Source organism: Condylostylus longicornis, unplaced genomic scaffold (assembly GCF_029603195.1).
Source record: "Condylostylus longicornis isolate FDR11 unplaced genomic scaffold, ASM2960319v2 ptg000125l, whole genome shotgun sequence".
Lineage (NCBI taxonomy): Eukaryota > Metazoa > Arthropoda > Insecta > Diptera > Dolichopodidae > Condylostylus > Condylostylus longicornis.
The window spans coordinates 471,629-497,017 of NW_026578093.1; the positions used below are offsets into that span (position 1 = coordinate 471,629).

A 25,389-nucleotide genomic window follows, 5' to 3' on the forward strand; every position below is an offset into this window, starting at 1 on the left:
AAAAATAATTATATTTATTATTGTCATGGAATTTATCATTTACCATTTTGTTTTTTTAAAGTTTAATTATAGCACGCCGCGATAGGGGAAACAAGCCACTGCCTTTCTGCGTTTGCAAAATTTGACAAATGCGTATGGTTTTACTGCAATAAATAATTAAAAAATGGCATTTTTAAAGTTTTGGGTGGGTATAACTTGTAGAGGGGGGGAGATAGGTAAAAATTTTATTCTACGGAAATAAGTTTCTAGGAAAAATCTATGCACATATTAAATTTCAGCACTTTTTTTTTGAAATTTTTGGAAAAGTGTTGAAAAGTACATAATTAAACAAATAAGTATTTCCTTTGAGATCTAATAACTTTTGAGTAATTTATTTTACAACCTCGCTTTGAGTTTTGTTGCATAAAATCGTAAATTACCTTTGACAATAAGCACTTTAAACGATCAATTACTGTTTACGCATAAACTAATTCGCTACTAAAATGCATGCACGTATGCATTTGGATATTATAGTGCGTGAATGTATAATTAGTTAATACTAATACTATATAGGGTAATGCGTATAGCATACGATTTCTATGCAAAAAGTCCCAGGTTCGAACCCTGACAAATGCAATTTGCCAGATGAACTTTTTTTTATTGATAATTTTATTTTTTTTAAAATGTAATTAAAAATGCTTTACCCTTACAAATTAATATCAGCGAGTCCCCGTTCTAATTTGAAAATTAGTAAAATTTTCAATAATTTTTGAATATACTCTATTTATAAAAAGTTTAATGCAATAGGATAACATTTTCTTGTAAAATTTTGTCTTAAAAATATATGGTCAAGAAATTCAGTGTACTTTTATGTTTTGCTTACAATTTGCAGCAGATCGAGAAAAGAATACATAACTAAATGCGTAGCTACATACTTATTATAAAGCAATATATATTTTATTAAATCTTTACAATTTTCTTAAGGGAGTGTTCACTTCTTCATATAACTTACACTTCCAAAACACAATTATGTAGAACACTTATACTACCAAAAGTAAATAAAAAGTTACCCCTACAGGATGTAGTACCATTTTGTAAAAAGCGGTCACAAAGCATCTTGGCAGAGGGTAAAGGGGAAGGATGGGTGAAACTACTGCTTTTTCTGGGACCCTAGAGGCAAAACCTTTATCTAATGCCTTTTGTCTTATGTCTCTAGCCCTTCTAGAAGTACCCGTACTTTTTGGCTTCTGAAAAGTAGCTATATATATATAATGTAAAATAGAAAGGTTTTTGAACAGTTATACGAAATATGAATAAAATATAAAATTATAAAGGGAAACTCAAAGTACTACGTAGCCTGGTGGGTAGCGTGGTAATCTCATAACCAGAGGTTATTGGATCGGTGCTTGCCTGGATATTGTCGTATTTTTCTTTTTTTGGATTATTTTATTTTTTTTTTTTATTTTGTTTAAATTTTTTGTTATTTTTTTTGAATATATAACAGATAAATATTATTATAAAAATTTAAGGGAAATTTCCAAAAAAATATTGTTATAATAGTTTGGTAAAATTCGCAAAAATTTTAAGTACATAAATATGTATGCATATTTCTTTTAAAGCTTCCTAACTAATTTTTTTTTAAGCTTTCTATATGAATTGAATAATGTTCAAAACTGTGGTTTGCTACATTGAAATAAATTTTAAATGCATAAATATTAAATCATGGGGGTAACATACAGAAATAAATTTTTCAAATAAAGAAAAGGTTTAGGCATAAATAAAATAATATTTTTATTCAAATATATGCATGTACATATGAATGTGTTAGAATTGAACATTTAAAAAATTTTTCGTTCCAACATATGAACATATGTACGTATGAATGTATTAGAATTGAACATTTTCAAATTTTTTGTTGGAACAATTAGAAATTAAATTTTAAGTACAAACATAAATAATTATGAATGTATACCTATTTTTTTAAAACTGTGGGTGAACATATAGAATTAAATTTTTCAAATAAAGAAAAGGTTTAGGCAAAAGCGAAATAATAATGTTATTCAAATATATGGATGTGTATATCAATGTATTAGAATTTAGGATTTTAAAGTTTTTCGCTCAAACATATGAACGTATGTACGTATGAGTGTATTAGAAATGAACATATTAAAATTTTTTCGTTCGAATAATTAGAAATAAAATTGTTAGTGTAAACATACTTAATTATGAATGGATACCTATTTTTTTAAAACTATGGGTGACCATATAGAATTAAATTTTTCAAATAAAGAAAAGGTTTAGGCAAAAATAAAAAAATAATTTTATTCAAATATCTGTATGTATATATGAATGAATTAGAATTTAGGATTTTAGAGTTTTTCGCTCGAACATATGAACATATCTACATATGAAGAATAATAAAGTTGGGTCAAACCAATGGTTTGTATTGTAGCACTTTTCCCTTCAACAAATGAAAATACTGCTTTTAATTAATATAGTCTATGTATACCTATCACATTATTAAAATTATTTTCATTCATGTACGAAACTATTTCTAGGATCAGTCTGATATAAAGCTAATATAAAATAAATTTAAAGAAGGGTTCACATGATGGTCGATTTTAAGGGTTAATTGTGTGAGTTAAGAAAAATAATTACATTTTTTAATGAATTTACCGTTAGCTTTTTGCGTTTATAGAAATTTGAAAAAGTTTGTGGTTTCGCATTTTAAGGTGCCAAATATTCAAATTTTACAAATTTCGAGAGGTGATAACTTGAGGGGGTGGAGATGGGAAAAAATTTTCTTCTAACGAAATAAACTATTTATGATTATCTAAGAGCTGCTAAAATTGCAGAGCCTTGTGACGTACGGTGTAGAAGAAAACTGGCATCAAAAATAAAAAAAAAGTGATTTTAGATAACGGTAAATTTCAACCGCTATTTTGTTCTTTTAAAGTTCAGAAATGGTATGCCGCGATAGAAGAAGCCAGCTACTATTTTTCTGCTTTTGCAAAATTTGAAAAATGTTTTTTGGCTTTATTGCGATAAATAGTTAAAAAATGCCGTTTTTAGGGTTAGGGGGGCTATAAATTTTAGAGGGGGAGAGATAGGTAAAAATTTTGTTGTACGGAAATAAGTGTCTAGTAAAGATCTATATGCGCACAAAATTTTAGCTTTCTATCTTCAAAGGTGTAGAAGTTTTGTAAACAGGCTCACGGACAGACGGACGAACGGACAGAGTGAAACTAATAAGAACTTTTTTTCAAAAATTTTTTGGAAAAGTGCTAAAAACAATTGCAAAATTTAATATTAATTTTCATGAAGAAGCTTCAACCTTATATTATCTTCCTCTTTTTTGACGGACGGAGAGAGTGAAACTAATAAGCAATTTTTTCGAAAATTTTTTGGAAAAGTGCTAAAAACAATTGCAAAAATCAATATTAATTTTCCATACAAAATCTTATACTATCTTCCTCTTTTGGAGCTTCAAGGATTAACATACCGAATGGTACAAAATTACACCTACTTCTAAAAGTTCAAATTATACATACCCGCTTGCAATTCCTTATAACGACGATTCCAAAATTGCTTCCATTCTTCAGGATATAACGGATGTTTTTCTGGATTTTTTTCATAATTTTTAAACTGTTTATCTAGATCATGAACCGCAATTTCAAGCATACAACTGAAATTAAATACATGTGAAAAATTAGAATTTAATTGTAATAAAAAATTTATAAATTATCTTGATCACTCAAAGCACAATCCAACATAATAAAATATTATAGCGGTTCATTACTATTTTCGCCGTGCTTGTTGAGTTATTGGCCCTTAGATTATTCCCAAAATAGTGCGCAACAACAAAATTAAAGTCAGAATATTATATTTTTTACTTTAGTTAAAAAAAATTATATGTACTCGTAAATTAAATATGCATACCAGAATTCTACGTTTATAAACTAGCATTTTTCATGAACTGGAATACTACTTCTACAAAACTAACCGCTTTCACGGGGTCCAAAATCGTACTGTCACCTCCTTGTAGTGGACCCCGGTAATGGCGGATCCTAAAAAAGTGATTGAAACGAACAAAGTTGCATTCGTGCCGTGCCATGTCTCGCGGCGCAACCCTTATTTTGTAAATTTCAGCTTTATATCTATACGTCAGCTAACGATAGTCGTCTCAAATCAACAGCATATGCCGATGACTGCGTGGCTAACGGAGAGCTTAGTCGTTAATATATGAACTCTGGATACCAGGTATCCTCCTTTAAGCCTCCAGCTTAAAAGAGCCTTTTAATGGTATAACGGGTTCTGCCATGGGTGACTTTACTTTCCTGCTCTACTCGTGGGAACAAAATGGAAAATGAAACAAACACTTAACCAGTAGGTGTTCAAGGGTCTGTGGAACCAGAGTTTCTGTCGACTGACGCAGAGGAGAAACTTCTTCTCAAGCCAGTGGAGCAAAAGGTAGAGCCTTCAATGGAGACGGATAATGAGGATTCTCTTGGACCTATTGTCCAACAACCTAAAAGGAATCTAAAAAGATTGAAGATCAGAGCGAAGAAACAATATATCTTTGGTGTATCTAAACGGCGTATAGCAGCATACGTCAAGGACGGCATGGAGGAAGTTCGCAGAAACGAGAAGTTGAGGGTTTGCGGATCGAATGTTGTGGTCAGCCATCCCCAGAAGAAGAAAAGGTCAGAAAGCGGCACTCCGGATCCAGGACCCTAAAAAAAGAGGTTGATAACGGGCAACTAGACGGTGACAACATGCCCAGAAGATGAAACAACCGTTAATCTCTCTAAGGACAAATTTCTTTGTAAGCTAGGGAAGTAAAATTCCAGCTTCAGGATAAGTTCCTGGAGGGCGCTGAGGATAGATACAGAAAAGGACAGGGACGGCTCTATCATCTTCTTCGTGTATGATTTTTGTTTGGAAGATCTACGGAAAGCGGAGTTCTAACTTTTCCTGAGCTTCTTCCACGTTACCGTTACGGCCAAGGGAAGCAAATCCTCTCCAGGTGCTGGCGACAGGATAAAACAATTCAAAAAACCACCGCCCACCGCGACAATAACGAGCTCTTCAGGTGAACCAAAAGAAATGGAGGCAAGAAGAAAGGAAAAACCAATTACCCCCGCGCCAAATACAAACGTCCCGGTGAACAAAAAAGGCCCAAGCCCATAGAGAAGCCCAAAACTGTTGCAATATTTGCTACTGAGGGGACTAGTCCTGCACCTATGACAACAAAAGAAGCGATGGCAAAAGGTGGCGCCAGCCAAGATACGCAAGAAGTCGACAAAGGAGAGGAAGCTCCATGAAAGCCTTTGTATAAAGAGCCTATGACCATAGATAAGAGCCGTAAAAAGAAATATCACTATGAGGTGTAAATTTATATCATGAAAAAGCTTCTACAGATGTCCTGATTCGAAAACTTGTCAAGGACTACCTTGACATCGCCCTTATCCAAGAGCCTGATGTGGTGAGTTATTATATGATAATGCAACTGAGGGCAGGTTGAGAGCCATTTTAAAGACTTCTGCGCCAAGAATCAGGTGTTGGACAGACTTTATTGGATGCTTATACTATCTCCCGGAGGCTTCGCGATATTCCAACATTTGTAAACGCGATCAGGGAGGAAGTCCTTGACATCATTCTATGCACCGAATTTCAATAGGGTCGATGGGTGTCATGTCCCAAGTGAGACATCTATGTCCGACCACAGGCTGATCAGAGTTAACATCACAACCTCGGGTAGTTTTGCGGAAGAGGTGCTTTAGTCCACAGACTTGAGGCTATACGAAACGCTCCTCATGGATGGAATGCGCTCCGTATCTGCTTTTGTCAAGACCACGGCGGACATCAAGTTGGCTAATGGGGCCTGACAGTGACTATTATTGATGCCTACCGCGGGAATTGTCCTATCAAGCCGAGGCGAAGCAAAAGTAAATGCCCATGGTGGAACGGAGAACTTTTAAGGCTTGTAATAAAGCCCAGAATGCTTTTTGATAAGACTTTGTGGGAATAGTAAAGATGCTCACGCACGGCTAAAATAAAGAGATAAGGAAAGCAAAGATGGGCTCATGAAGAGCGTTCTGCAAGGGAATGGATGAGTTCCCAACAGCACCAGGCTTCATAGAGTGCTAACAAAAAATATGCAGACAGGCTGGGTCTAATTGAACGGTCTGATTGCCTCATGATCAAAGGCGGAAAGCAGACGTTGGAGCTGATGACTTCAACACTTTCCTGATTCGGAGGTCATGCAGAGCTGCCCAAGTCTGGTCATTGATCCGAGGGCTCCAGGCGTAAGGAAGATGATTTGGGCGCTCTGGTTTCGTTTTCACGACGGGAAGGTTAGATGGGCTATATATTCTTTCAGGCCTTTCAAATCACCAGGTGAAAACGACGTATTTAGCGAGGCCTTAAGCCCGTAAGTTGAAACGGGTAGGTGTACAGACCAAGTTAGAAAAGCTTCAAAGGCTGATTTGTCTGGGAGTTATTGGGGCAACGCGGAGGGCTCCCACGGATGCTTTGGAGGCATTCGATGGACTACCACCATTGCACCTCTGCATTGTGCCGGAAACTCGACCAACAACTTACCGACTTCTTTCTGGTCATGTGGCAGGGGAAAAATGGTCCACAGCCCTAATACAGTTTTTGTCGAGAACAGCCAAATTCTCGGGTGTATGTCATGATATAACTTTGATCGCGGATACGAAGTGATGTTTTCTGATCGACGCGGGTGAGGACAAGGTGGCCCAGTTTTTCAGACTACTTCTACTGATGGGTTCAAAACGGAGTCCAGGGTACAGACGGACACATGTGTAAGGCGCCTGGATCCGTATTACTCGGTGTTTCCAGTTCAAATACATGTAATAGTAATTTGTCTGAAAGTAAACTTACAAAGGGGATATTATAAAAATCGCACTATTTATGTGCTCTCAGGCAGGGCGGCATTGTTGGCACTCCATTAAGTTCAGATCACATCCGATTTGGTTTGGAAAAAAGCTGTTTTGGAAAAAAAGCTGGTCACATCCAAGCTTGTTTTCAGTTCTGCGTGCTAGCGCTTATGGAGTTGGCATTAACAAACACAGTAAAGCTCATTTTGGTGGCAGGAAACAAGGGCAACAAGATCGCTGATGGGTTGCGTGGAGAGCATCTGGGGTTCCTTTCGTTCGACCCTTCCTTCTGGAAACCTGCTTGAGGACGAATCAAATGTTCGTTGAATACTACAAACGGATGTCATCATGAGAAACTGTTTCTTTCATCTTGATCAAGGAAGTTCTTCTCAAAGCTACTTGGTGTGGACCGAAATCGGATTCGTGCAATTACTGTTTTCTTCACTGGTCGTTGTGGGGTGAAATATAGCTTTCACACATTCTGTATGACTGTCATGCTCTGGATATCAAGAAGGGCACATGGCTTCGGCGGGGCTTTTTCAATGGGGAGAAGCTTACTCCCTGAGGGATATCTTCGAGGGATTTGATATGGCAGAAGGATACGAGTTGCTTTACCCATGTCTCTCTTCGGCAATAAAAAAAACCAAAAAGAAAAAGTTTTTTTTTTTCTTTTTCCTTCGTCTCTCCTAAGAGGAACATAGGACTAGTGCATGATATCATGCTCCAGTCTCATTGCGTTATAGAGTTTCAACTAAGTAGGCGACTACCTTGTCATAGTTTTCTTTTCTTTGTATTAATCTTGGATAGTAAAATCTATTGTTTATTTTCCTGTTTTTAATATTTGAAAAATTACTTGTATTCCAATTTTTTATTTTATAAGTGTTGTATATTAAGCTATAATATTGACTATAAATTTTTATAGTGATCTGTACGATGTTTGAACACGAGACCCTTCAGTTGAAGGACTGGTGCCATAACCACCGGTCAGGTTAAAAAGAACATTCTAGCTTTTAAAAATTTTAAATATTTGAACATAAAATCGTCTTTCAATTTAACATAGGATGAATATATTCATATTATGTTGCCTATCAAAATTACCATAAAATTAAAGAATGCTGTCTTTTAGTGAATCTCCGTAAACATTTGTAATTCTAAATTATATTAAAAAAAACACGTTGCTAAAATAAATAATAAAAAATTTAATTTTATTCATAGATCAAAATAAGAATTGAAGTTTAAAATAACAGAATTGGTGAAATCATGCTCGTGTGCTATGCTACCCTTCACCACTCGTTTTGAAAGTGAAGCATTTAGTCTCCTGAGTTTTCTTGAAGACAGGTTTATCCTCAAGAATTAATTATAATACAAAACACGTCGATTGGGGTACTAGACTAACATTAGTGAAAGGAAAACCTGATTGTTTTATTTGAGAGTGGCAGCCATTACCATTAAACTGGCAGACCAACATATTGGCCAAATGAATACAAGATTTGTTCTTCTTTACTCAGAAAATGCTATACTTTCTATCATCAAATTTCATTACTCTGAAGAATTTCATTATGCAAAGTGATATATTGCCTAGAAAAAAGGAAAGCGATATGAACATGAATCCTTGGATATTAGTTGCCCGAGAGATATATTTAATATAATACTGCTAAATATTCAATATGATAAACTATATAATACTGGATAATATTATTAAAATTAACCAGCTGTAGAAGAAAATATTTATTCTTTATGAAGAATTGTAAAACTTACAAAACAATCAATTCATGTCCCCCCCCCTTTCATAAACCCAGTTACTTACAAAAGGACTAACAATGCCGACTTTCTAGGAAAATCCAAAATTTATGTAGAAAGTCGAATTACGTAAAAAAATAAGTGCACGATGCTTAGTATTAGAAGTAATTATTATACCAAAATGTCAAAGTCAATATATCAAAACGTCAAACAAAAATTGAAACAAAGTTTTGCAAGCCAATAATGTCTAAAAATTTGGTATTGAAAAAAATTAAATCTGTTATTGAAAGTTATTGAATCTGAAGCATCAATTTGGAATTAGAGAAAAACACTTAGGTATTAATCAAGTTAAAAGCGAAACAAGCCTTACAGAAAATTGGTTTGGTGTAAAGGATCAATCCAAAAATTAGAAAAATTCTATTCAGTTAAAAGATTATTTAGAACCAAACAAAGGTGATGTTCCGGAAATAAGAGTGGGTGCATAATATAGAATAGTGGTAAAATACTGCCTCATTATTTTATTCTTTATGAAGTTTTATAACTTCACCATAGTTTTATTTAAAATATAAGTTGTAAATGTTTACCATGAAATAAATCTTACGTAAGAAAAAAATTGAAACATCTGAAATTAGATTTCAGTGCTGTATTTGCAAAGAGTTTGTGCACATAAAATGCACCAAATAAAATAAAAGTGAAGTTTGTATATTAGAGAAATCAAAAACTGGATTCAAATGCCAGACATGTGTAGAAGGGGGAAAGTAAGAAAACCAAATCTAATGAACGACCTTCAATAATTGAAATCACGGACTATTTTCATAATCTTCTGTAATATAAACTGGACAATACACATTCCGGTCGGTTGCGTTCATCAGATTTGGTTTTTTTTTAAAGTTTAAGTACGGTATTAATACGATTGTTGTACCGTATCAGGGCTTTCATTACCTTTACATTGTAAAAAGAAACTACCAAAGCTTTTGATACATTTTTAGCACTTTTCCAAAAAATTTTTGAAAAAAAGTGCTTATTACTTTCACTCTGTCCGTCCGTTCGTCCGCCCGTCTGTCCGTGTGCCTGTTTACTTCTATACCATTGAAGATAGAAACTAAAATTTTATATGTACATAGATCTCTACTAGAAACTAATTTTCATAGAACATACTTTTTACCTATCTCCTCTCCTCCAAAAGTTATAACCCCTCAAAACCCTAAAAATGCCATTTTTCGACTGTTTACTGTAGTTGAACCATATGCATTTTTCAAATTTTACAAACGCAGAAAAGCAGTGGGATGCTTCTTATATCACGGCATACTATACTTGAACTTTAAAAAAACAAAATAGCCGTTCAAATTTAACATTACATAAAATCCTTTTTTTTCAAACTTTTGATGTTGTTTTTCTTCTAGACCCCAGCATGTGGGAGCTTGAAATTTTAGTAGCTTTTAGGCATTGATAAATAGTTTATTTCGTCAGAAGAAAATTTTTTTCCATTTTTAAAATTTGAATTTTTGATGCCTTATATTTCCGAAACCGCAAGCGTTTTCAAATTTCAATAAATGCAGAAAGGTAACGGTAAATTACATGACATTAAAAAATATAATTATTTTTCTTAACTCACGCAATTAACCCTTAAAATTGAGAATTATGTTAAACCCTCTTTAAACTAATTTTTGCTTTATTTTTAATAACTGCATGAACTGTTCATCCTAAATATATGCAATCCCAGAAATAGTTTCGTATATGAATGAAAATAATTTTAATAGTGTGGTAGGTATACATCGATTGTTTTGCAAAGCAGTTGAAGGGAAAAGTGCTACGATACAAAGCATTGGTTTGACCCAACTTTATTCATTACAATTTTTACAATATTTATACATGCTTTCACGCTTGTTTGAAAATTTAATTTATAGTTCTCTGCAAATGTTAATTTTCAACGAATGTTACCACATAATTAAAAACAAAGCATTTTTATACCCTGCACTTAGTGAAGGGTTTATTAATTTTGGTATGGAGTTTGTAACTACTTGAGGGAGTCATCTGCGGTATGGACATATGTATAGATTTTTGCTCAGCGTAAAATTCTGCGTCGATTTAGACATCCGTTCGTCCGATCGCACGATAACTCAAAAACGAATGATGCAATCGACACCAAACTTTCACAAGTTTTTTCTTTTGTGCCAAGGACGAACCCTATTGTGATTGGACTAATTCGGACAACGGGTTCGGGTAGCTGCCATTCAACTCAAAGAGTTTATTTCAAAAACTAATAAAGCTATAAATATAAAATTATATACATGTGTCCAATTATATTCTACATATGCTCTAAAAATTATAATGGGATAGCTGCACCGGTTCGGGTGGCTGCCATACAACTCCAACAGCAAATTTTTATATTCGGCAAAATAATAAAGTCAGATTCATGAAACTTGGCAGTCATGTGTCCAATTATAGGTCAAATATATTTCTGATGTTTTAGAGGAATTGCCTGACAGGTTCGGGTACCTGCCACACAACTCCAGAAGCTAATTTTAAATATTTGGAAAAATAATATAGTCAGATACATGAAACTTGGCAGTTGTATGTCGAGTTATAGGTCACATATATTTCTGAAGTTTTGGTGGAATTGCTTAGCAGGTTCGAGTAGATACCATACAAGTTTAAAAGCTTATTTTGAATATTTGGAAAAATAATAAAGTCAGATTAATGAGACTTGGCAATCGTGTGTCGATTATAGATCAGATATATTTGTGAAGTTTTGATGGAATTGCTTGATAGGTTCGGGTACTTGCCATACAACTCCAAAAGCTAATTTTAACTATTTGGAAAAATTATAAAGTTAGATTCATGAAACTTGGCAGTCGGATGTCTAATTATAGGTCAAACATATCCATGAAGTTTCTATAGAATGACTTCACGGGTTCGAGTAACTGCTACACAATAATGAAAGGTGCAGGGTATAATTCAATCGGTTTATACCGACTGAAACGTTTTTACTTGTTATGCTGCATTTTAGGAAAAAAACTCAATATTGAGCACTTTATTGCTGGAAATATATGCCAATTTATTTAATTAGTTATTTCTGGCAACATTTATATGACATAGATAAGAAAAGAGTGCTCGATTTTTCGATATTTTATATAAAATAAAAGTAAATCGGATAATTTTATTTAGATTTTTTTTACTACAAATATTTAGAATTAGCTTTCATAGTTTTATGACAGTTATTCGAACCTGTCAAATTTTCCCATAAAAGCTTCATCGATACTTCTGACCTATAATTGAACCCATGACTGCCAAGTCTAATGAACCTTATTTATTAGCTTTTACAGTTGTATAGCAGCTACCCGAACCTGTCAAGGTATTCCATAAAGAGTTCAAGAATAAATGGAATATAATTGGACACGCGAAAGTTAAATTTCATGTTAGCTTAATTATTTTTCCCAATACATACTTAATAATGCGACCCAACCCTGTTAATCTCGCACTTATAATTGGACACATAACTGCCAAGTTTCATAAATCTAGCTTTTTTATTTTCCCGTATATATAAAATTAGCTTTTGTAGTTGCATGCCCCCTATCTGAACCATTCCATTCCATTGCAATTTCTAGAGCGTATATAGAATGTAGTTGGACAAACGTTTTTATACTTTAATTAATTTTGAAATGTTTAAAATAATCTCTTAGAATTTTATAGCAATTGGCTACCCGAAGAACCTAGGGATAAAAGAAACAACTTGTGAAAGTTTGGTGATATTTGCTTTACTCGTTTTTAAGTTATGGTGCGATCGGACGGAAAGACGAACGGACATGTCTAAATCAACGTAGAGTTTTACTGTGAGCAACATACCACAGACGATTGCTTCAAGTGTTTGAAAACTCCATACCAAAGTTATTATATGAATTTAGCTCTAAGTAGAGTTTCACTTTATGCCATCTGAATTCTCTGAAAAAATCATAAATTCGGATCGTAGCTAGGTCTCCTTACCCTGATATTCCCAAAAATTTTAAAATTTCTTTGTTTTGACACCTTGAAATTACATATTAAATTTAAAGAAAATCAGTTGATTATTTCTTTTTGCATGCGCGGAAATATAAACTTGGCCCGTAGTTAGCAACTGATTTCTTTCAAAAGTTATATGGATTCTCGAACTGTCATACTAAACTTATACAGAGTGTCCGAGACTCAATGTTATACCCGAAAAAAGATGATAGATTACATGAAAGCGAACAAAATATACCTAGTGACATTTTCCTTTTTGGGCCTTTAATCTCGAGTTATGGGTTCCAATTCGAGTTAAAGTTGGAACATGCAAAAATCGTCTGATTTTTACATTTTTATTTATAACTCAGAAAATAGGAAATGTAAATCCAACTTTGTACACTCATTTTAAAGCTTATTAGCTTTAAATAAAATCATTTATCATTTTAAATCAGCTACTAAAATTCTCCTTCTAACGGTATACCAGTGGTTGCAAAGACTTTTTTTAGTTTCAGAGAGATTCAGCTTCATAGTCAAAATTTAAAAAAAAAAATTCTAAATTTCTGTTTAACCGACATTTACTCATAGTTCCACGTTAACCTATCGTTTTCTTTACAGGCCTATATTCTGACAAATGTGGGAAAAATTTTAGAAATAACATGTCTATCAGGCGAAAAACTGAGCTTAAAACCAGAAACCAATTTTTTTAATCTTAACATGTATCTTTTCTTTTCCAAAATGAAAAACATTTGCATTACTTTTATGTCTCTACAAAATATTTCTAAAAGTTTCAGGAATATCGTGTCTGCGAGGGATATATAAGATCAAATCACAAAAAAAAAAACAGCAAAAAAAAGTAACGTTTACCCTTTGATCTTCTATGTATTTTGATTTTATTAAAAAAATGCAATTAGTGATCTAAGTTTAGCTAATATTGAAAATTTTAATTTCTTATTACTTACAAAAATCACTAATTCTTATTACTTTCTAAAATCGGCCCGCAGTAAAAACTCAGTTCAAGAGACCTGACATATTATGCAAAATTGATCAAACTGTCTCATCCTCGATAAAAGCTCAGATACAAATTTTCGTGAGAATCGAGCCAGCCGAACTTGAAATGCTAATTTGCACAGACTGCCACACATCTGTCAAAAAATGGTTTATTTTCGCTTCCCTTGCATAGAAAAGCAAGAATATTTCCGCCAAAAATTGTAGATGTGAAATTTGGTGTCATCATAGAACTCCTTTATTGTATGCAATGCTTCGGCAAAAAGCTTTTAGTTAAGACACCTAGAAAATTTGGTTCTTACAGGGAATCCATTTTATGCCATGGGATTACCCTGAAAAGTTCATCAGTTTCTTCCTGTAACAACAGAACCCAAATATTGAATTTAAAAAAAAATCGTTTAAATTTCTAACAATGATACTTCCAAAAAAGTATAAGTTCATTGTTTTTACACCCTAAAATTAAATATTCAATTTCATTTTATAAATCTATAATTATGAAACTCCAGAAAATTAAAACAAGCGGTAACCCCAATATAATAAACAAATTGATCAAAACAACAAACATCTGATTTGTGATATTTTTATTTTTATTATAGTTTAAGTTTTGTAAGAGTGTAGTTTTGTTTCATTTACAATTTGTGTTAATTTATTTTGTTTACTAACTTATATCTTAATAATAAAATACGATTTTAAAAATTTTATTAAATTTAATGATTAGAGCTATTGCGTTAGTAAATTATATTAACATAAAATTAAAATTTGATCAACAACTTAATGTAAAAACAATATTGTCATATTGCCATATAAAATTATATTTTACCCCTGATGAATATTTGAAATTAAATCGAAACGTTGGTGAAGAGCTAAAGAACATTATTTTATTTGTCGTACACCAGACTATACAAAATTTTTAAGTGTTAAAATTAAGGACGCTACAAGTAGAATTTCAATCGTGAAAATATTAGAGCACAGAGTAAGCACATAATTTCCAAAACCATAAAAATATAGAAGCACTGCAGCAAAAGTATTATTCACTTAATCGTAAATGCATTATACAATATGCACAAAAAGAGCCGTTGCTGTAAAATTTCATTTTGAATCCGACAATATTTGATCAGAAAATATTTATAGAGAATTTAAAGATTATTTATACACTTATAACTTAAATCTGCAACAACTGAATGTGTTTACAAAAATGCTGCTCATTTCAAAAAGCGCAAAAGCATGTGATGTCATTTTAATATGTTATCACGTATTTCGGCTCAAAATATGCATATTGGTTCCTGATACGTTTGTTTTGAATTTGTTTATCGATAAAGGAATAAGGAGCATTGGATTTTAATCGCTACAAAATGTCAGATGATGTATATGATGAACATCAGAAAATATTGAAATTGACACATGGCCAAAAAAGTACCACCATCTAAAAAAGTACACTAAATTATATTATAATGTCATATACAGAGTGTCTCATAATAGTGCATTGTTATATGCCATTGTATAGGCTCTCATGAGTAGAGCATACATAACAGAACACAGACACCATTTTGAACGAATTTTGTACAATTTTCTAAGTCATTAAAGGAAAAAATTTAGTATAAAAGAAGAATTGCACTACTGTATTTTTCTCAATAACCATTGAAGGTTGCCTTCTCCTTCTTCTTCTGCCTCTTCGTTTTCGAATGTTGGCGATCTTTATACATCTATTATTTAAGTGATGTTGTTGACAATTTCTTTATGTTTTTCTCGGTCTTTAGAAGATTCCATTAGAACTGACAAGTTCCTCAAACCTGTCCAGAGTCCATGTTTCCATTCCATACAACAATACAGACCATACGCAACATTTCACTAATCTGACCTTTAGTGCTATGTTGAGATCATGATTGGTAAGCACTTTTTTGTATTAAAAGAACATTGCTCTGGCAACTTCAATTCTACACCTTATCTCATCTGAAGAGTCTCAATTTTCATTAAGCCAGCATCCGAGGTATTTAAACTTAGTTACTCTTTCTAGTGCTTTATTATCTATAAGTGTTGTATTGTTGAAGATGTTTTTCCTGCTTACAATCATGTAGTTTGTTTTATCAATGTTAATATGAAGACCGAATTCTTAACTGTGGTGGTTAACTTTGTTAACAAAGTTTGTAAATCTTCAATACTGCCAGCTATTAAGGTGATATCATCTGCGCATCTGATGTTATTAATGTTGATACCGTTAACCTTGATACCTTTTTCTACATCACTGGTTGCTTAAATATGTTCTCTGAGTAGATGTTGAAAAATAGAGGTGAAAGAATACAGCCTTGTCTAACACCTCTTAGAATCTCGATTTCTCGTGTTGTTTCTGCTTCTATTTTGATTTCAGGTATTTGTTTCCAATATAATCGTTTGATGCAGTTTATTTCTTTCTGGTCGATGTTCATATTTTGTAAAATTTCGATTAGTTTATCGTGTTGGACTCGATCGAAGGCTTTTTCGTAATCTATGAAACAAATAAAAACATCTTTTTGCACATCTTTACAATTTTCAACCAGAACCTTTGTACAAAATAAAGCTTCTCTTGTACCCATCCCTGCTTTGAAACCAAATTGTGGCTGCCCCATTGCTGCTTCACATTTTGATAGATTATTTTGGATTATTTTTAGAAATATTTTTAATATGTGACTCATTAAGCTTATTAGCCTGTATTCTTCACACCGTTTTGCATTTCTTTTTTTTGGTAAAGTAACAAAAGTCGATTTTAGCCAATCTCGAGGGTATTCTCCGATGTCATATATTTGATTGGATAATTTTACTAATATTTGTAAATTTTCTTCATTTATCAATTTTATTATTTCTGCTGGGATTTCATCAGGACCTGTTGTTTTGTTTTCTTTCGCTGATTTGATGGCTTGTTCAATTTCGCTTTTCTTGATTGATTGACCTGTTAGATTTGATGTTGCTAACTCAGTCAAAGTCGATCTACTCCCTTTAGAGAAGAGATCTTTTATGTATTCTTCCCAGACTCGTTTCTTTTCTTTTATATCGAATACGACCCTGTCTTCCTTATTTACCAAAACAGATGAAGTCTTTTTTCTATAAATACCGGATGCCTCTTTCAATTTTTTATGAAGGTTAAAATCGTCGTGGACTTGTTGCAATCTTTCTATTTCTTTGCATTGTTGATTGGGCCATTCTTTTTTTGCACATCTAATTGTTCTTTGGATGATTCCGTTTAACTGTTTGTATTTTACCGGATTTATATTCCTATATTTTCGTCTTTCATTTCTCAGTTCTATTATTTCTTCAGTCATCCATTTATTATTTGAGATGTGCTGTTGGTTGCCCAAGTCAAGGGTGCCACCTGTGTAAAATACGAGAAAGCTCGAATGTTACGTCCCCTAGAAAATTAACGTTTTCTTTAAATGTAAAGTTAAAATTTCAAATTTTCGAACTTTTTCGAAAGAAAGTCAAAATTGATTTCAAGTGCTTGTAATTTCGAACCTGTTGAGCTGTGAACATCGTCTCCATACAAAAGTTTTGTCTACTCATGAGGCCCTATACAATGAAGGCCCTATATAGGAAGCCCCTAGTGCGAATCGCACTGGTTTTCAATATTTTTGAAAACATTAAAACAAAATTAACACTACATGGCTACAAAAAATATAAATACTGTGAGTTCCATCGTGTATGTATATTTCACAATTTTTTCCACAATGATTCAACGAATATAGGTTTTTTTATGTTCACCATTGTTGGCATTTTAGATTTGCTCACCGGTATAACACTGCGACTCAGCATGATTGTATGTGCATTAGTAATTCATTTATCGCAAAATATAAGAAATTACATCCATATAACAGCAGTGCTCATTAAAGTCAGTCAATCGTTACTCATTTGAAATGAGCATTTACTAAAATTTTAAAACAAAAAATATAAAGTTCTCCTTTCTATGTACCGTTGGTTTGCTCTAGCACCTGTACAATATACATGAATCACACGTTTAGTATGAATATGGTAATGCTGTGCAAGAATAAAGTCATATTGAAATGAAGCTTAGCATACAGATGTCATATACACTTTAGGTTCTACATAATCTTAATATATTAATTATCATAATAATGCAAGCATTATGTTGATTTATATCACAAAAAAAAAAATCTGATATGGTCAACACACAAACGACCGCCAGACATTTACATACCTAGCAAAATGCAAATTTAGTTGTTATCAGAGGCTGACTTTATGCTAACCTAATTCTCTCGTCAGCTAGCTTTGGTAGCAGACTCAACTCAAATTTTTAATTTCATGAAATTCCATTGATTAGTTAATTCAATTTTACGGAAACTGTGTACAATATATAAAATGATATGCATACCTAAAATATTAGGGGAATTCCCAATAAAATTTTTTTTTCGTTTCTATATTATTCTTACTATGTATTTTTTTGTTTTTTATATATGTATTTTTTTTTTTTTCGTTTTCTTTTTCTATACTATTCTTACTGGCCCGGCGGATTGGGCCACGAAATATCCGCAGTAAGGTATGCTTGTGGTAAGAGTCCACTAAAATCCAAATGGAAATCCAGACGCGACGGACTCACAATGAGCGGCTCTCTGGTCTGCGACTGATCCCTGAGGGACGGCAGAAATTATATTTGCTGCCTTGCACGAGGGAATTACTCTCAAAGGCTAGGAGAGGAAAACTCCAAAATAAAACAAACAAATGCAATGAACAAAACACAAGGATTGAATACCCCAGGTGGAAATCCAGTAATGCTGGAAAGTCCACACTCTTCGGAGGCTGGTCTCATGGATTCTGGGGGAGACCACTTATTGCATAGTAGATCAGCGTTAATGGACCCATTTAGAAGGAGATCGGGAGTCATGTGATCATCCCCATTGGTGATTGCAGAGAAAAAGGACAGAGTTAAGGATGATAACTCTGAGAAAAAGTCTAATAAGTTTGCGAAAGACGAAAAAATGAAAACCCAAGAGGTTAATATGAAAAGGCATCTTATACAGGAGAATAAATTGGCAGAGAATGAATCGTATATGAAACCGACGAGGAGAATCGTATATGAAACCGACGAGGAAGAACTGGCAAGAGAAACTGACTGGATCCTAAAACAGAATAATGCAAAAAAGCGGAAAATGGAAAAGACTCCTGAAATATAGTCAGAGAGGACATTTAAAAAAAATAATGAAACCAGCCCTAAAATGAAGGCTGAAAATCCAAAAAAGAACAAGCCTCCTCCGGTTATATTGAGCAACATTAAGAACTATTCCCACATAGTTAAGATATTAAAAGAAGAAAGAATAAACGTTAAGGTCAATATGATTAATAATGACCAATCAAAAATAAATGCGGAAAATTAAAATGAATACAGATTACTAACAAAAGCTATAAATAAGGCTAGACTGGAGTGGCACACGTATTAGAATAAACTGACGAGGCCAGTTAAAGTTATGGCTAGAAATCTCCATCCATCGTGTGAGCCAGAGGATATAAAAAAAGAGCTTATTAGCAAAGGCTTTAAATGTTTAGACGTTGCAAATAAAATCAAAAGGAAGAAGGAAAATGGAAAATATATTTAAGTAAAACTTCCGCTCTTTATGTTATCTTTTAACCATTCAAAAGAGATAACCAAGATCTATAAAATAGAATACTTACAGCACATGAGAGTAAAAATTGAAGCTCTTAGAAGCAGCAAATCCATTCCGCAATGCAAGAGATGCCAGAGATTTGGACACTTACAAAAGTTTTGCCAAAGAGAGGCTAGATGTGTAAAATGTGCTGGTAATCATATGACAGCAGAGTGCAACAAGAAGGATCATTTCCAGCCCAAATGTTCGAACTGCAATGAGGCACACCCTCCTAGCTATCAAGGTTATTTGGTTGCAAAAAAATTGCAAAAAAAAAAGATTGAAAAAGAATAAAACCAAACAAAGCAAGGTGTTAACGGGAGTATCGTATTCACAGGCGCTTCAAAGCAAAACCCCACAAAACAGGAAAATGATGAAACCTGAGAACAAGACCCCACAAATAAAAAGAACTGAGCAAACATTATGCAAATGATGCATAGTATGTTGATTAGAATTGACGAGATTTCTGAAAGATTATTAAAAATAGAAAATGCATACACTGAGGTGTATACGGGACACCAAAGAAATTAAGAAAAAAATAAAACTCTATGATTGCTAAGAGCGGTACATCCCAGCAATCAACCAAGAGGAGGTAGTGAAATACTAATAAAAGAAAGTATAGAACATAATGAAGAATTCAAGATAGAAACGGCTGAAATTCAGCTTATTTCGATAAAAATTAAATCGACTAAACAGGACTTTAGTGTTGGTGCGCTATACTGTCCACTAAATTGCAGCATTAAGAAAAATACTTTTAAAGATGTCCTGTACAAGCATGGACACAGATATCTAATAGGAGGTGACTATAATGCCAAACATACAGATTGGGGTTTTAGAATCACCTCAACTAGAGGAAGAGAGCTAAGAAAAGCTATTCAAGAGCTAGGTTGTTGCTATCACTCCACTGGCACTCCTACTTATTGGCCTACTGACACTAACAAGATTCCTGATGTTATTAACTTTTTTATAACCAAAAAAATATCAGAAAACTTTCTACGCCTTGAAGATAACTATGATTTTAATTCGGATCACTCTGCTGTCTTATTAAAACTAAGCGAAAAAGTAACTAAAACGTTATTTAGGCCCAGTTTAACAAATAGCACTACAGATTGGATGAGGTTTAAATACGAAATAATGAACAATATTGACGTAAATATTAATATACAATCAAGAGAGCAATTAGATGTGGAGTTAGAAGGATTTATTAAAATCATTCAAAGAGCTGCATGGAACAATACAAAAATGTCAAAGAACAAACCGACAGCAAATAGCTATCCTCGAGAAATAACTGATTTAGTAAATGAAAAAAGAAGGGCCAGACGTAGACGGCAACATGTGTTTTAAACAGACTTTCCGAGGTGCTTAAAAGAAAAATCCAAGAATTTAAATCGTCAACACACGAAAATTATATAAAGAACTTGTCAGCTACGAGGGAAACGAATTATTCCTTACGGAAGGCGGAAAGGAGCAAAAAGAGACCGATAAGGCACGCTCCGCCACTGATGAAAACAAATGGCAGTTGGGCGAGGAGCAATATAGAGAAGGTCGAATTGTTTGCTGATCACTTGGAAAGCATATTCACGACAAACGGAATAACCTCAGATGTAGGTTTGTTAGAATCTATCGCAAATGAAGCAGACAGCATAGCTCCACTTACTCAATTAGAAATTGCGGAAGAGATAAGATCCCTGAAGTTGAAAAAATCGCCAGGTTTTGATCTTGTTACTGCTGAAGTACTGAGAGAGCTACCAGACGAGGCATTGCAACATCTGACGAAAATCATGAATGCAGCTATGGATTTTGGGTATGTTCCTTGTGCTTGGAAAGTCGCGGGGATAATCATGGTGCCCAAACCCGGGAAATCCTTGAGGAAAACAAAGTCTTACAGGCCCATTTCACTGCTACCAATGATGTCTAAGCTTTTTGCTAGCTTTCTAAAGCTACTATTAAGGAGATTGAAGCCAATAATAGAAAGTAGGGGCCTTATACCGATCCATCAATTTGGTTTTAGAAGAAACCATTCTACAATAGATCAGGTCCATAGAATAACTAATATTATAGAAAAAAAGCTTGGAAAATAAGGAAATCTGCTCTTCTATGTTTCTAGACGTAGCACAGGCATTCGACAAGGCATAAGGCACAGGGGCCTTATACTTAAGTTAGGGCAAATGTTACCATCGTCATTTGTAGAAATTTTGGAATCTTACTTAGTTGATAGATTTAGAATTAAGCAAGATGCTGAATACTCCAAGCTAAGAGAAATAAAGGCAGGTGTGCCTCATGGCAGTATATTGGACCCAACGTTGTACCTTCTTTACACGAGTGATTTGCCACAAATAAAAAATGCTACGATAGCCACTTTTGCTGACGATACTGCAATATTGGCGGTAGGAGCGAACATTGACGATTCGACAAAAAAATTACAGGAGGCAATTAACAAAATAAGCGAGTGGACTAGAGGGTGGAAGTTGAAGTTGAATGAAGCAAAATCGGTTCACATAAACTTCACCAATCAGAAAATAGTGAATTCACCACAAATTAACGTAAATGCAACGAACGCAGCGATGCATAACTGAGCAAAATACCTAGGAATGACTTTAAATGTCAAGCTAAGATGGAAAGAGCATATAACGAAGAAATACATAGAATTAGAAAATAAACATAGAGAAATTATTGGTTACTAGGCCGTAAGTCCAATTTGGCAATTGATAATAAGATATTAATTTATAACCAAATCATTAAACCAATATGGCAATATGGCATTCAACTGTGGGGTTGTGTCAAGAAGACTCACATTAACAAAATTCAAACCTTCCAGAATATGGAAGAATGCATGGTAAATGCGCCATGGTATATACGTAACAGTGATATCTACGGGGACTTAGGAATTCCTTTGGTTGTGGATGAAATTAGGAGTTGTACTACAAAGCATAGGGCTCGTCTAGAACAGCATGTAAATATGGAAGCAGCTCGGCTGCTAGTCAATGGCGTTATGACAGAAAGACTTAAGCGAACAAGACCATTCGATTTAACACGAAATACCAATTTCCTTATGGAAGATATTTAATTCCTGCACGGAAAAACCAAGTTAGCGCGGAAGTAATAGTTGGTCTGTAGGACCAGTTTCATCCGTTCAGAATTTAGGTGATTTTTTAGGAAGATAAACCCTTGGGACGACTGCAATATCCTGGTACTGGATGTCGACGACATGGTCAAACAGCATGTCTGCGTCACCTACGTACCAAAGGACGGGACAACCGTCAGTCTCTCAAGGGACTAATTTCAAAGCAGGATAGAGAAGCAAAATCCCAGCCTCAAGATGAGCTCCTGGAGGGTGCTGAGGATGGATAAGGTAAAGGACGGGGGCTGCTCCATCACCTTCTCCGGGGACGATTCCGGATTGGAAGATCTACAACGAGCACTTCAGGCCAACCAAAAGTGCGTCAACGCACTTTCCTGACTCGGAGATTCTTCGGAATCACTCAAATGCGGTCATTGAACCGAGGGCATTCTGGTCCAGGAAAGATGACTGGCAACGATCCCATTTGGTCTTCACGATGGGCAGGATTAGATGGGCTGTTTTCTCTTTCAGGCCCTTCAAATCTCCAGGTGATGACGGGATATATCCTGCGTTTTTGCAGAGGGGTTTCCACCATATCGCTAGAACATTGTTGGAAATTCTTCGTACCAGATATGCGTGGGGTTACATCTCTCAGGCATGGAGGGTGGCTAAAGTGATGTATATTCTGAAGGTGGGTAAGTCACCAAGCAACCTCCCAAGGTCTTTCCGTCCCATCAGCCTTACTTCTTTTCTATTGAAAGCAATGGAAAAAGTGATTGATACACTCACACGGGACGATGCACTGGGAAGCAATCCCTTGCACGAATCTCAGTACGCCTATCAGTCGGGAAGGTCTACTGTATTCGCTCTGAAGAGTCTGTTGGGTGTCCTAGAAAACTCACTCGAGGTGCGGGAGGTAGCCGTTGGCTGCTTCCTTGATATAGAGGGAGCTTTTGACAACGCTCCATATCATGTCATCTGTGAGTCGTTGCATAAACGAGGGATTGATGCGACGACGAGCTGATGGGTTAATCGGATGCTAGAGTCCACCATACCTGACGATACACTCTTCATCTCCGCTGCAAAAGGAATAGCTTGTAGTTACGCCGACGATGTGGCTTTCGTCGTACGGGGCAAATTTGAGAGCACTATTTCTGATCTTCTACAGCAAAATTTACGTGTTGGGGAAAGTTGGTGCGAAGACGTTGGGTTAAATATAAATCTAAGCAAGAGCAATTTGGTCGCCTTCACCAGACTCAGAATCAGTTATAGATTAACGAGCACAATTCTGTTTGATGAACGTATTAGTTACTCTAGGGAGGTGAAGTATCTGGGGTTAACCCTGGATGATCGTCTCTCCAGAAATACCCATAGCTACGGCGGCCTTGTGGACGTGTAGGAGCTTCATCAGTGGGACATGGAAGATCAGTCCCAGGATAGCTCTGTGGCTATATACGGCCCTTGCTAGGCCCATCGTCACCTACGCGTCGATTGTATGGTGCCGTAAGGCTCAGCAAGCGGGTGTGCGGGCCAAGCTGAACAAGCTACAGAGACTGGCCTGCCTGGGAGTGACCGGGACAATGCGGACGGCTCCTACCGCTGCATTGGAGGTGATGATCGGGTTGCCGCCACTGCACCCCCATATATTAAAGGAAGCTCGACTAGTGACTTACCGACTTCTCTCTGGCGAGGACAGGGCGGGGCTAAAGTTGGCCTACAGGACTCACAGAGACTTCATTGAGAGCGATCCGATTCTAAGAATAACCATGTTGGATGCCTGTCTGCCGCGGTACAACTTCGACCGCAAGTACAGGGTTCTGTTTCCCGATCGATGGACGTGGGGTCGGGGTGGCCCGGTACTCGAGCCGGGTTCAAGCGTTCGGTATGCGGACCGAAGTCCAAAACGGAGTCGGGTGTGGGTTCGGGTGTATACGCTGTCCGGTCGGACTCGCGTATATATGAAACCTTTGACCCGTATTGCACAGTGTTTCGAGCCGAAATACATGCAATAGAGATCTGTCTGAGAATCAATTTAGAAAGAGGGTATATAAACCGCACCATCTATGTGTTTTCGGACAACAGGGCTGCACAGTTGCTGCTTCATTCAGCTCAGGTTACATCCAACCTGGTCTGGGGCTGCCTTGCTGCACTTGTGAAATTGGCATTGGAGAACACAGTCACGGTCATTTGGTTGCGGGACCATAGTGGCCATGCGGGCAACGATATTGCCGATGGGTTGGTGCGAAAGGAATCGGGGCTGACTTTGTGCAGCCGCTGCCTCTCTGCGGTCTGCATTCTTCCGCCGTGGGGACCAGACTTGCCTGCCTGCTCGCGGCGGAATGCGGCCGTCACTGGCGGGACACGAAAGGGTGCTGTCATGCGAAGATGTTTCTTTCGGTGTGCTCCAGCGGATTCACCGCAAAGTTGCTGGGAATGAGCAGAAGCCGGGTTCGCACTATTGCGAATTTCTTCATGGGGCACTGCCCAGGGAAGTACCACCTGCATAGGCTGGGGAAGTCTAGCTCCCTCCTGTGCGGAGCGTGGGGAGGCTACAATAAGTCAAGAATGGCTGCGGTGGCTTGGGGGATTACTCCCACTCGGTTCCCTTGAAGTCTACAATCTACTTAGTTAACTAATCTTAAATTATGACTATTTCTAGAAGCCATTTTCTTAACCATGTCCCTCTTTATTAAAATTGTCTTTGTTAAGTCTATCTTCAACATACGTCTGACAACCGTCCTGACAAGCAGTCTAGTGCAAGCATATTATTTCATTTTATCTGGTGAAATAATATATTATGGAAGATAATAACCCTCCTCGGCTAAACTCAACTAAAATTACTGGAAACAACATAGTATCATTGAGAATGAGAACCGATAAAAATTTAATTTAGGAAATATAAAATGTAAGGACGATGTAAGGGATTTGCTCGGCAATTAGAGAAATTAAAATTTGATATTGTTGCTTTGCAAGAAATAAAATATAATAAAGAAGATAAAACTGAAAAATAGATATGATTAATATAAAATATGACGGTTTAAGTTTATTCAGTTCTACAATAATTCTAGCTTGTAGTACCTTTGAAAATTCATGCTAC

At 35.4% G+C, this 25,389-nt stretch overlaps 1 protein-coding gene across 2 annotated transcripts in view; it reads right to left on the bottom strand.

The window, feature by feature from the left end:
- LOC129614864 (uncharacterized protein CG7065-like) overlaps positions 1–25,389 on the bottom strand; it is a 74,918-nt gene that overhangs the window by 19,964 nt on the left and 29,565 nt on the right. For both annotated transcript variants that reach the window (XM_055529816.1, XM_055529814.1), the window contains one exon: positions 3,531–3,664. In XM_055529816.1, coding sequence (XP_055385791.1) covers positions 3,531–3,664 — 134 coding nt within the window. The remainder of the gene's footprint in view (positions 1–3,530; positions 3,665–25,389) is intronic.